The sequence below is a fragment of the Bison bison genome, unplaced genomic scaffold (genome assembly GCF_000754665.1).
Source record: "Bison bison bison isolate TAMUID 2011002044 unplaced genomic scaffold, Bison_UMD1.0 scf7180017864191, whole genome shotgun sequence".
Classification (NCBI taxonomy): domain Eukaryota; kingdom Metazoa; phylum Chordata; class Mammalia; order Artiodactyla; family Bovidae; genus Bison; species Bison bison.
The window spans coordinates 586337-599424 of record NW_011494763.1 but is presented as its reverse complement, the minus strand read 5'-3'; the positions used below and the strand labels follow the sequence as shown (position 1 = coordinate 599424).

Below are 13088 nucleotides of genomic sequence, written 5' to 3'. Positions count from 1 at the left end.
CACATCTGGGTTTGATCCCTGGGTTGGGAAGATCCCCTGGAAAAGGGAAACGCTACCTACTCCGGTATTCCGGCCTGGAGAATTCCATGGACTGTAGCCCAACAGGCTCCTCTGTCCTTGGGATTCTCCAGGCAGAAATACTGGAGTGGGTTGCCATTCCCTTCTCCAGGGGATCTTCCCTACTCAGGGATCAAACTTGGGTCTCCTGCATTGCAGGCAGATTCTTGACCGTCTGAGCCACCAGGGAAGCTCTCCAAACCACTGAGAGATGAATTTAAATGGAATTAAATGTTTGATAAGGAGTGGTAAACGTATCACAATAAAAACTTAGACAATTGCTTGTTTGGGGTTCATTAATGAAGCTGTGCTTATAGGAGGTTCGTCTTAAATTTGCAACCTGCCCTTGTTTTGGAAAGTCCTCGTCCTCCCGTCCCTCTCGGGCTGAATGCCGAGGTGTTGTTCACCCTCCTGCCGCACGGAGGCGCCAGGGGAAACCCCGCGCGGCGAGGATCGGCGGGTGGCGCCCGTCTTGGCCCGGGAGGGCCGGACTCCCACAATGCACCTTGCATCAACACGGCGCTGGGGGCGGTTGCCAGGAGGTGCCGGCGGGCCCCCCAGGAAACCCCGCACGCAGCCCGAGGCGTATCAGACGGGCCCCGGGTGGCAGCCATGGCGGAGCTGGCACCTGCTCGGGTAAGAGTCCTCCTCGTGCGGGCCCGGGTGCGTGTTGAGGGTGGCGGAGCCCCCGGCCGGGGGCTGGACTTCGAGGTGCGGCCCCGGCGGGGCTGGGCGTCGGTAGTCAGCGGCTGGCGCGGATCCACGCTGACCTTCCCCCGACGACCCCAGAGCCCTGCTCTTTCCCGGACGGTTCCCTCCGCGTCGGCCGTAGCCCCGGCGTCTTCCCGAGAAACTTCTCCGAGGCTTGTTTCATGTTCTTGGATTTGCTACCGTCCCGACCTGTTTCCGTCGCGCCCTGAGAGCCCGTTTTCTGGCTGATGAGACGCGGATGGGAAACTCTGGGTCCCCGTCATTGCCAGCGAACTTGCCCCGTGTTCCGGGACCCCAGGACTCTGCTTCTCTGTGACCAGCTCGTCCTCGGCCTGATGGGGTTGCTCTCGTTCCTTCTGCCGTGCTCTCCTGCTGCAGACTCTGCCCTGGGTTGCAGCCGCGCTGGTTGAAGTTAAGGCTGGGCTTTCTCTCCCCGGGGGGCAGGTGTTACCCTCACGGTGTAAGTTGCTGGCTTTTTGTGTGGGAAGCTGTCGATCTCTTTCCATCTCCTCTCCCACATGTCCCCATTCAGGGAATGGCAAGACGTGGAGCTTGGGCACGGAGTCGGGAAACTGGGTTTTAGCCCGTAACTCAGCTCTCAGCTATCCAGTCTAGTGGTTTTAGGTAACTGAGTTCACTTTAAGCTTCTGTTTCCGTAGCTGTAAATTGAATGTTTGGCTAGTTACTAGATGATCTGGTGGCTCAGACAGTAAAGAATCCGCCTGCAATGCAGGAGACCCAGGTTTGATCTCTGGGTCGGGAAGATCCTCTGGAGGAGGCCTTGGCAACCCAGTAAAGTGTTCCTGCCTGGAGAATCCCATGGACAGAGGATACTGGCGGGCTGCAGTCCATGGGGTCTCAAAGACTAGGACATGACTGAAGCGACTGAGTTTGCATCACACAAGGTTCTTGGCAGCTCTGACATTCTCTTATTACGAAGTGTTGGTTACTTTGATGATATAAGAAGATTTGCTGTAGAAAGGGCAGATGGAGTTCAGTTGGTCTTTAGGGCAGCATTTCTTTATCTAGAGACACTTTCAGAATCATGTGAGAGGGCTAAGGAGATCCTGTTGTGAAAATTTGACCATGAGCTGGGTGTCTTGTATTTGATTCTTGTGGGAAGTTGTTAAGAACTAAGAGGGGAAGGATTGGGAGACTTGATACAGTGTGTGTTTTCAATGAATTATGACAAGACACAGATGTTCACAATATCACTATATTTACCTCATTTGATTCCTTTAAGCTAAGGTGATCTAGTCAAAGACCTGCCTTTTCCTCAAGACCACGTTGTAATTCTAAAGTTGGGCTGGAGGATACATTACTAACTTCCAGAATACTTCTTCCTAACTGTTCAGTGCAGTTTCCTACATGTCTTCAACAGATCTTGTTAAAAGGAAGTCTTGTCCTCCAAAATCCCCAAGTATGCCTTAATTAATTTCTGGATCTATCAATGCAGAACATATTTAAATTGTCCTCAAGTGTATTTCGTTTCTCGTCTTCAGATAAAGGATTCTGTAACTCTTATTTGACAGTATGGCCAAAGGGTGCCCTGATGAAAACAACCAAAAATTCTGAGGTGGGGGAGGGAACAAATATATTTGAAATGTAGTTAGTAGAGCATATGAAAGAGCAAGCTCTTAAGAGATAAGAAGGATTTCTGAAGCCAACTCTGAGGACATTTACTGAACATTCATTGGTAGTGTTTATAACCTCAAGGGGCATTGGAAAATAGACAAAACTCACAGCCTAAGATGGGAAGTCTCAGACGCCTTCAACTCCAGTCTTGTAACGTTGAAACTTCAAAGGGCAACCTTAAGGGTGAACTGGAAGTAAGCTCTTACCTCTAGGGAGTAATTGCAGAGAAAATCATGACAAACCTTGGTGCTGAGAGATGGGTACAAGGTGCCCCTTGAGAATTCATGTTGACTCTCCAGTGGGCTTATTGCCTGAATTCATATGACCTCAAATCTTCTCTGAAGTATTCAGCACTTAACTCAGACTTCAAATAATTCTCATAGATAAAATCTAAGAAAAAATGAATTCCCAATAAAAGTTATGCAAAAAGTAATGAAAAACTGAGAAAAAGCCAGTAAAATGACAAAAAATTAGTCATTCAGAGATTTCAGAGGTTGCAATTTCAGAAGAAAAACATTGGAATTCCAATAGGAAACACACACAATCTGCACTGGAGGCCATGTTTGATGAGTGGTTAATGGGCGAGGGTATCATAGGACTGATGCAAATACAAACACTTAGAAGCCCAGTAGATCCCAATCAGGATAAACATAAAGAAATCTCTACCTAGACACATAATGGTGAAGGTACAGAATACAATGCAGAGATAATTCTTTAAAAAGATTGGCTTCAAATGAACCATTCTTAAGACTGATGAGGTTCATCTCAGCAACTCTGGAAGCCAACCAGCAGTAGATTGGCATTGTGGAAAGGCTAAAAGAAAATAACTATGTAGTCCCATATTTATACTTCTCAAAAGTATCTTTTAAAAAAATGGTAAAATATTTTCAGACAACTGACAATTTGTTATTAGTATACTCATTAAAGAAATTCTAAAGAATGTACTTAAGGTACAAGGAAAATTATCCTAAGTGGAAAGTGATAATGTAATAAAATATCCATTAAAATGGGTAAATCTAAACAACTATTGTCTGAATAAAAGAGTAATACTCTCTTGTGGGTTAAAAACAAAGATAGAATTAAAATACATGGCAGCGTTGATATAAATGTTAGGAAGCCGCTGCTGCTGCGTCGCTTCAGTCGTGTCCGACTCTGTGTGACCCCATAGACGGCAGCCCACCAGGCTCCTCCATCCCTGGGATTCTCCAGGCAAGAACACTGGAGTGGGTTGCCATTTCCTTCTCCAGTGCAGGAAAGTGAAAAGTGAAAGTGAAGTCGCTCAGTCATGTCTGACTCTTTGCGACCCCATGGACTGCAGCCTTCCAGGCTCCTCCGTCCATGGAATTTTCCAGGCAAGAGTACTAGAGTGGGTTGCCATTGCCTTCTCCAACGTTAGGAAGAGATGATCAAATTTCAGATGTTTGAAGTCTTTGTAAGCAGTTTCTAGGATGGTTGCTAAAAGCCTAGACATTGGCTATATAACCTAAATTCAAAAGGGAGAATAATAGAATAAGAAAAAAATCAATCTAAAAGAAGGCAAGAAACAGGATGAGATAAATAGCACAAATAAGGTAAAAATAAAAATAGACCAACAATTACAATAAATGTAAATGGACTAAATGTTTTAGTTAAGAGGCAGAGATTGATCTGCCCATCTGGGTTAAAGTTTGGCAAATGGTTTATAAGAGATAATGACTAAAAGATAAAGCTATAGAAACGTTTCACTATAAGAGGATATGAAAACATGTACCAGGCTAATACTAACCATGGGAAAATCCCTGGTGGTTCAGTGGTTAAAAATCCACCTGCCGCTGCAGGGGACACGGGTTCAGTCCCAGTCCAGGAAGGTTCCACATGCCGTGGAGCAGCTAAACTCATGTGCCACAGCTATTGAGTCCTTGTGCTGCAACTCCTGGAGCCAGTGCTCCACAACAAGAGAAGCCCCCACAGGGAGAAGCAATGAGGAATCGCCCCCACTTGCGGCTGGAGAAATCCCATGCACAGCAACAAAGACCCAGCGCAGCCAAAAATAAAATAAAAAAATAAACAGTATTTGTTTAAAAAGGAAAATTGACTTAACTGTATTAATATTGCTAGAGATAAAGGGCTACTACTGCTTTTATTATGGTAAAAGACTTAATTACCATCCTGATAGAATGTTTCTAATCTTATGTGCATCTAATTATATAGCCTCAAAATATAGTAAACAAAAATTGATAGAACTACAAGGAAAATTCACTGTCATAGTAGAAATTTTAACACAACCTTAGTATTTTATGAATAAAAGACTAGTAAGGGTGTAGTGCATTCGATAGAGCTTTCTGAGATGATGGAAATATTCTCTGCCCTGTTCAGTGTAGTAGGAACAAAGTACATGTGGCTGTCAAGCACTTGCAATGTAGCTCACTAGCTGAGGAACTGAAGAACTCCATTTTTAATTAATTCTAATTAAATTTTAGCATCCGCATGTTTCTGGTGGCTGTTACTGTAGGGTAAGGGAGTTAGAGAAAGCAAGGTTCGGAAAAAGAACAAGACCGGCACTTTACAGGAACAGATCACCTTTAATGAGGCGAGAAGGGGCACCAGTCAGACCAGTAAGCTGCTGCACTTACCCAAGAAGAGTAAGTATATATAGGCATATATGTGGAAATCTACTGTCTTAAGGGGGCCTCTTCTTCTCTAAGGTTGTTTGGAGTAGTTAGCTCTTAAACGGCTGGGGCAAGGAATTCTGGAGATTGGCCAGAGGCTGGACCGGCTGGGAGCTGGGCGTAATCAACCTTAATGTCCATTTCTTTTCTTTGGGTGAGAGAATTCTTTGTTTTGCATAGAATGGTGGGGAGGACCCGGAGGGGAGTTTTAACTCCAGGCTATTTTGAGCTGTGTAACTTTCCTTCAGTAATACTGTGCAGCACGGACACAGAGGATAATAATTTTTTATCCACATAGCTTCTACTGCTGCTGCTAAGTCACTTCAGTTGTGTCCGACTCTGTGCGACCCCATAGATGCAGCCCACCAGGCTCCCCCATCCCTGGGATTCTCCAGGCAAGAACACTGGAGTGGGTTGCCATTTCCTTCTCCAATGCCTGAAAGTGAAAAGTGAAAGTGAAGTCGCTCAGTCGTGTCCGACTCTTTGAGACCCCATGGACTGTAGCCTACCAGGCTCCTCCGTCCATGGGATTTTCCAGGCAAGAGTACTTGAGTGGGGTGCCATCGCCTTCTCCGTCCACATAGCTATCAATATATAATTTCAATGTTTAGAGAGATTAATGAAGAAAAAAGAGAGAAGGCAAAAATGCCCTATTAGAAATGCAAGTGTGTTCTAGTGGTTGATGCTGACTGCAGACTGGGACCTTAGGCAGAGTTATCGAACAGAACATGTAGACCAAACTGTCCCTGACAAAGCCTCCTCTAGTTGCAGATTTGTGAGCAAAATACATGTTGTTGTCTTAAGCCACTACGTTTTAAAATTATTTATGATATAGCAATTGATGATTGGAACAGATACCTATGGAATATGTTTAAATAGCAAAAGATATTAAAAACATGTTAGGAAAGGAGTATGTACTGTGAGTGGATTGAAACATTTTTATTCTAAAGATGTCATTTCTCAGATTTATCTATGAATTTGATGCAGTGCCAGACAAAATCTCTAAACATATTTTTGTGAAATCTTTCAAACTTGTAGACTATCACCAGCCCCAAAATAATCAAGATACTCCTGTGAAATAAGTAAGAGGGACTTGTACCAGGTATCAATAATTATCAAAAAGCATAGTCATTAAGATGGTAATTTTGGTAAAGCAGTAGAAAATTGACCCATAGAACAGAAGAGAGATGCCAGAAACAGACTGATTGCATGTATGAAAACTTGATTTATGACAGAGATAACAGGTAAATGATGGGTTTTTCAGTATATAGTATTAGCTCTGTTGACTTCCCATATGAAGATTGAGGCTTGCACTCTACACAAATACTGTCTCAATTCTAGTTGAGATAAATAATTAAATATGAAAGTCAAAACTGTCAAGTGTTTAGAAGACAGTATCGTGTGATATAGATGTTTTTTATATGCCTGACGTGAAAGTGCAAACCACAAGAGAATTAATACTGAGAAAAAACTCACCTACATTAAAACTTTATATTGAACAGTAGTAAAGAGAATTTTAAAATGAGGCACGAATAAGGGAAGTGATTTGTAATACATATAACTGATAGATTAGTGTACAGAATTTACAGACAAATTGTATCAGACAACCTCATAAATACTTAGAGAAGTCAGATAACCCAAAAGATAAATGGACAAAAGACTTAAGCAGTGAAGGGGAAATTTGAATGGCCAGTAAACATTAAGGAAAGATGTTTATCCCTTGCTAGTAATAACAAAAATGAAGATGAAAACCATAATGAGATATCATTTCAGATCTATAGAGGGACACGCACAAGGGTTTCCCTGGTGTGTCAAGTCAGAAGGTAAAGAATCTGCCTGCAGTGCAACAGACCTAGGTTCGATCCCTGGGTCCTGAAGATAGCCTGGAGAAAGAAATGGCTTTCCACTCCAGTATTTTTGCCTGGAAAATTCCATCGACAGAGGAGCCGGGGGGCTACAATCCATGGGGTTGCAAAGAGTCAGACACAACTGAGCAACTATCACTTTCAGTCTGCTGCTGAACTGAGCAACTATCACTTTCAGTCTGCTGCTGCTGCTAAGTCGCTGCAGTCGTGTCTGACTCTGTGCGACCCCATAGACGGCAGCCCACCAGGCTCCCCCGTCCCTGGGATTCTCCAGGCAGGAACACTGGAGTGGGTTGCCATTTCCTTCTCCAGTGATACAGGGACACAAATTTTAGTTTGACAGTAACAAATGTTGATGATATTGTGGAACAGCCAGAATACTTACAGACTTCTGATGGGAGTGAAATTGGTACAACTGCTTTGGAAACCATTTGACGTTATCTATTTAAGTTCAGGATGTGTATATACCCTATGAGCCAACAGTTCCCTTCCTAGCACTATGCCTTGGGAAACTTGCCCATATCCACTAGAAGCCAGGTACAGTTCTATTCATCACAGTACTGTTTGTAATGACGAAGATGAGGAAACATCAGTAGTGGAATGGAAAAATAAACTGTGGTGTAGTCACATGGTAGAATATTATACAGCAGTGAAAATGAATTAATCAGAGCCACCGGCAATACCAAGTTGTTCCCTGGAGTTGTAGAAGAGTGACTTGTTTATATAAAATACTAAAACATGAAAAATTAGAAGAATATATTTTTTGGAAACAAACGTAAAAAAAAAATGAAAAAGGGCAGTTAATAGTGAAAAAACGAATTCGGGATAGTAGTTACTTCAGAGAGTTGCACGAAGGACTGTAAAGTGATACATAGATAACACAGGCACACACGCACACGAGCGTGTTGTGCTTCACTTTACTGCACTTGGCAGTGTTGCTCAGCAGTTGAAGTTTCTGGCAACTCTCCGTCAAGCAAGTCTGTCATCTGCCAGTTTTCCAGCATATGTACTCACCTCGTGTGTCTGTGTCACGTTTTGGTGATTCTCAAAATGTTTTGAACTTTTTCATTGTTACTATATTTGTTATGGTGATCAATGATCTTTGATGTTAATACTGCAAAAAGATTCCAACTCCCTGGAGGCTCAGATGATGGTTAGCATTTTTTATCAATAACGTATTTTTAAATTAAGGTATATACTGTTTTTTAGATGTAACGCTATTACATTAGATTACAGAATAGTGTACACATAACTTTTCATATGTACTAGAAAATCAGAAAATTCGTTTGACTTGTTTATTGTCATACCTGCTTTATTGTGGTGGTTTGGAACTGAACCCACAGTATCTCCAAGGTATTCTCTGTGTGTGTGTACACATATGTGTTTAACTTTAATTAAATAGCTTTTTTACCTGAATGCTGGTTACATGGAGATTTATTGTCACGACTTTATATATTTTATGTATTATGTAAATTTTCTTTTTTTAATCTGTTCAATACAAAAAGTCATCTATCTCAGAGTCAGAAGCAACCTTAAATATCATCTTGTCCAGCTTTGTCGAGTGTCACTTTAAGACTGTGCTTTAGTGTTTTACTCAAGCAGCTTGTAGGTTTCCTAAGAGCAGGCCATAGCTGCAGGCCCGGTGTATGATACATGATCTGACAACAAGATAGAATTTGCAAGCAGGATTGTCCCAGAAAATCCAGAAATGTGGTGAGTGTAAGTGTACTTTTAAAGGTTTCTCATTGCCTTCAGGAGTATTCTTATGTATGAAAGCTAAGGAAAAAATTATAGAGAAGTATGTGTTCAGTGAAAAAGTCAAACAAGCAATAGTTTATAATCAAAGATTAAAATCCCTCTTTCTCACATCCTGAGGCTGACTTGTGTTAGTATAGTTTGGTGAATATCTTCCCACACCTTCCTGTGTGCTAAAACAAACATAAACACTTATGTTGTCTCTTCTTTAGGAAAATGAAGTCATAATAAATGTATTTCCCTCAGAGTTGGCTTTATCGTATCAGTGTATGATGAACATTCTTCCAGATCATACATGTGGGTCTCACTCATTCTTTTTAACAGTTGTGTAACATCATCTTTGTGCCACGATTTATTTAACCATCCTCTTCTTAATAGACATCTAGAGGGAGTCCCTTGCGGTCCAGCGGTTAGGACTTGGCACCGTCACCGTGTCCCTCATCACTTCAGTCGTGTCTGGACTCTGCGACTCTGTGGACTGTAGCCCGCCAGGCTCCTCTGTTCATGGAATTCTCCAGGCAAGAATACTGGAGTGAGTTGCCAGTTCTATTTCAGGGGATCTTTCCAACCCAGGGATCGAACCTGCATTTCTTGCATCTCCTGCATTGACAGGTAGATTCTTTACCCACTGAGCCCCGTGGGGAGCTGGTCACTACTGTGGCCCAGGCTCAGTCCCTGATCGGGGAATTATCCTATAAGCCACTTGGTGCAGACAAAAAAAAGACGTCAAGATTATTTCCAGGTTTGGGCTCTTCCAAAGTATGTTGCCAGTAATCAGTCATCTTCGTATGTATGTCGCTGAATAATAATCTGTTTATTTTTGAAGAGTCCCTTGGTGGTATCACTAGGTGAAAGGGCTTTTAGTGACCTTTTGGATATTTTCTTCCCTCAAGTTTGTAGTATTTTTCATTGCTTCCAGGAATGTTACGAAGGTACCAGATTACCAGTTCATAATCAGCTCTGGTTGTTGTTCCCTTGCCCCCCTCTCTCATATTTCTCAACCAGGTTGATGAAAAGTGATTTCACTTGGTTGTATCTGCGTTCCTGACCGCTCATGTGGTTGTCTTTTCATCTGCTTACTGACCACCTACATTTCCACTTTTGCAAATAATTTATAGTCTGCAGTTTTATGTTTGGGTTATTTATCTTTTCTTCCCGATTCATATCCTGTTTACAAATATTCTCCCTGTTTGTTTCTAGATTTTGTTTATGGTATCTTTTACGATAGCTAACATTTTCTCCTTCCTTGATACTCTGCGTCCTATTTACTGAGATGTAATTTACGTACAATAAAATTCACTCCTTAAGCATAACTGTAGTTCAGGGAGTTTTGAAAAATGTGTTCAGTTCAGTTCAGTCGCTCAGTCGTGTCCAACTCTTTGCAACCCCATGAATCGCAGCACGCCAGGCCTCCCTGTCCATCACCAACTCCCAGAGTTCACCCAAACCCACGTCCATTGAGTCGGTGATGCCATCCAGCCATCTCCTCCTCTGTCGTCCCCTTTTCCTCCTGCCGCCTATCCCTCCCAGCATCAGAGTCTTCTCCAGTGAGTCTACTCTTCGCATGAGGTGGCCAAAGTACTGGAGTTGCAGCTTTAGCATCAGTCCTTCCAAAGAACACCCAGGACTAATCTCCTTTAGAATGGACTGGTTGGATCTCCTTGCAGTCCAAGGGACTCTCAAGAGTCTTCTCCAACACCACAGTTCAAAAGCACCAATTCTTAAGCACTCAGCTTTCTTCACGGTCCAACTCTCACATCCATACATGACCACTGGAAAAACCGTAGCCTTGACTAGACGGACCTTTGTTGGCAAAGTAATGCCTCTGCTTTTCAGTATGCTATCTAGGTTGGTCATAACTTTCCTTCCAAGGAGGACATGTGTAGCCATCATATTACCAAGTTACAGAATATTGTCATCATCATCCCCAAAAGTACCCCCTAAGTAATTAATTTCCTCCAGTCCCAGCCCCAGCAACCACTGGTCTGTTTTGTGTCTATAGTTTTACCTTCTCCTGAATGTCGTGTAAATGAATGCAGTATGTAGCATTTTGTGTCTGGTTTCTTTCACATTTGTGATTTTGAGATTCATCCATGTTGTTACAGGTATCAATAATTTGTTCCTTTTTATTGCTGAGGAGTATTCTGATATAAGGTGGAGAAGGAAATGGCAACCTACTCCAGTATTCTTGCCTGGAGAATTCTATGGACAGAGAAGCCTGGTAGGCTACACTCCGTGGGGTCGCAAAGACTCAGACACGCTGAGTGACTAACCCTAACCATTCTGATATAAGGTGTATCTTTCGTAGGGCTGCTGTAACAAAGGCCCACCAGCTAGGTGGCCTAACCAACAAATTGATTGTCTGTCAGCTCTGGAGGCTAGAAGTCTGAAATCCAGGGGCCCGCAGGGTTGGCTCTTTGCGAGGACTGTGGGGTGGCATCTGACCCCTGCTCTCCCCTGGCTTCTGGTGGCGCCAGGTGCTTCCTTGCCTGGTGGCAGCGTAACCCCGACCTCTGCCTCCAGAGCCGCGCGATCGCCTGCTCCCGTGTGCCTTCGCACCGTGTCTTCCCTCTGTGTCTGTTTGTCTCCGTGTCTGTGTTTCTCCCACATTCTTAGGACGCCAGTCACTTTGGATTAGAGCCCACCCTCCTGACCTCATGTTAACTTGATAGGCAGTGAAGACTATCTCCAAGTCAGATCACATTGTGAGGTACGGGGGTTAGGACTTCCTCCTGTCCTTTTGGGGAGACATAATTCAACCCATAACAAACAGATGGACCACCATTGGTTTGTTTATCCGTTCACCAGTTGATGGACATTCACATTGTTTCTGTCATGATAGATAATTTAAAACAAAAGAAAAGAGGAAGCTTGGCTTGCCTGCTCTTTTTAGCCTTTGACGACATGGAAGAGGAGGGATGTTGTTTCTCTGCTTAGATCCCAGCCCACCTTCCTGTTTGGAAAACAGTGCTAGCAAGTAACACAGTGCTGGGCCACAGAAGGGAAAGAGATGCCAATAAACTAGAGACTTAGGAACAGAATGTGTGGTGAAATGAATTTATCCAGTAATCGAATTTTTTGGTTTCATTTGTATTTTTCGTTTACATTAAACTTTTCTTTACATGTTTTTTAAGGGGGATATTTAAGCCTTTGACTTAAATAGCTCAGTAACGGACTGAGTTGGTTACCTGGAGTAGGTCACGGCCAAACTTAAGCGTTCAGTTCTGTACCACTGGTTGGCCTCATCTCACCCCTCTTTCTCTAGACCATAAGCTCAGGCCCTGGCAGTTCTTCTAAAAGTATTTCCTTCCAATGTCTTGTTCTCCATGTCCTCATTATAGTTACAGAAGCAGCCTTGAATAAAGTGTGTGCCATATAAGAGAATATGGAGCTTTGGGGGTTTAAGACTGCCATGAACACAGTGTGGGCAAGACGACAGCTCAGGACACTTCCCAGGTGCTGGTTTTATTAATTCTGAGCCTCAGCCGCTGTCAGGGACAGACCCTAAAAATGTGAAGCCTAGGACAGTGCCAGAGGACTCAGGTCATTTAAGTAAATGTTTCTGAAGGATTCAGTTTTCACTCTCCTGGTTGGTAAGGTGCAAAGGTGGATGTGGTGAGTCTTGTAGGTCCTGCTAAGGACTTTTGTCTTGATTGTGGGGAGCCACCTGCAGAGCTGACATGATCCACTGCGAAGTCTGGCAGGAATGTGGAGGTGAGAGTGGATGGGAATCACATCATTTATCATAGCAGAGTATCACACATACTCTAAAATATCAAATAGAAAAACATTGGCTTAAAAACATGAATACTGACACGGGAAAGTCATACTGAAACGCAGGTAACAAAACATTTACAATATGATGGCAGTTTTGTTGAAAAATAAAATAAGTTAGAAGTTGGGGGAGACGGGGGAAACCTTGTAGGAAACATACCAAAATTTCAACAGCCTATTTCTGGATGGTGATATTTTACATACATGTTTCTTTCTTTCTCCTTTTCAGTTTTTTCTTGGTATGGCATATACGTGTAATTTGAGGTATCAGAATATAAAAGCACATGCTTTTTAAACTAAAAAAAAGGTAGAAACTGGGTGCCGTAGTGTTCCTGGACCCCTTGTGTGTTTTTAACCTGTTGTTTGGAAGAGACGCTGACCGCCTGACCCTGCACCTGGTTCTTCAGCACAGGAGGAAGCACCGCTCCAGCCCTCTGACTTCCTCCAGGCCACCCCCACAAGCAACGGAGAAAAGCTCCTACCTGGAGACCACAGAGATCTCGCTCTGGACCGTGGTGGCCGCCATCCAGGCCATGGAGAAGAAGGTGGAGTCCCAGGCCGCCCGCCTGCTGACTCTGGAGGGGCGGGCGGGGACAGCCGAGAAGAAGCTGGCTGACTGCGAGAAGACGGCCAGCTTCTTCTC

At 43.4% G+C, this 13088-nt stretch overlaps 1 protein-coding gene across 1 annotated transcript in view; it reads left to right on the top strand.

The window, feature by feature from the left end:
• The window catches only part of ZNF212 (zinc finger protein 212), a 25622-nt gene that overhangs the window by 9483 nt on the left and 3051 nt on the right, over nucleotides 1–13088 (top strand). Inside the window, exons 3-4 of the mRNA XM_010843886.1 lie at nucleotides 417–693; nucleotides 12853–13074. Of these exons, the coding sequence (XP_010842188.1) occupies nucleotides 417–693; nucleotides 12853–13074 (499 nt within the window). The remainder of the gene's footprint in view (nucleotides 1–416; nucleotides 694–12852; nucleotides 13075–13088) is intronic.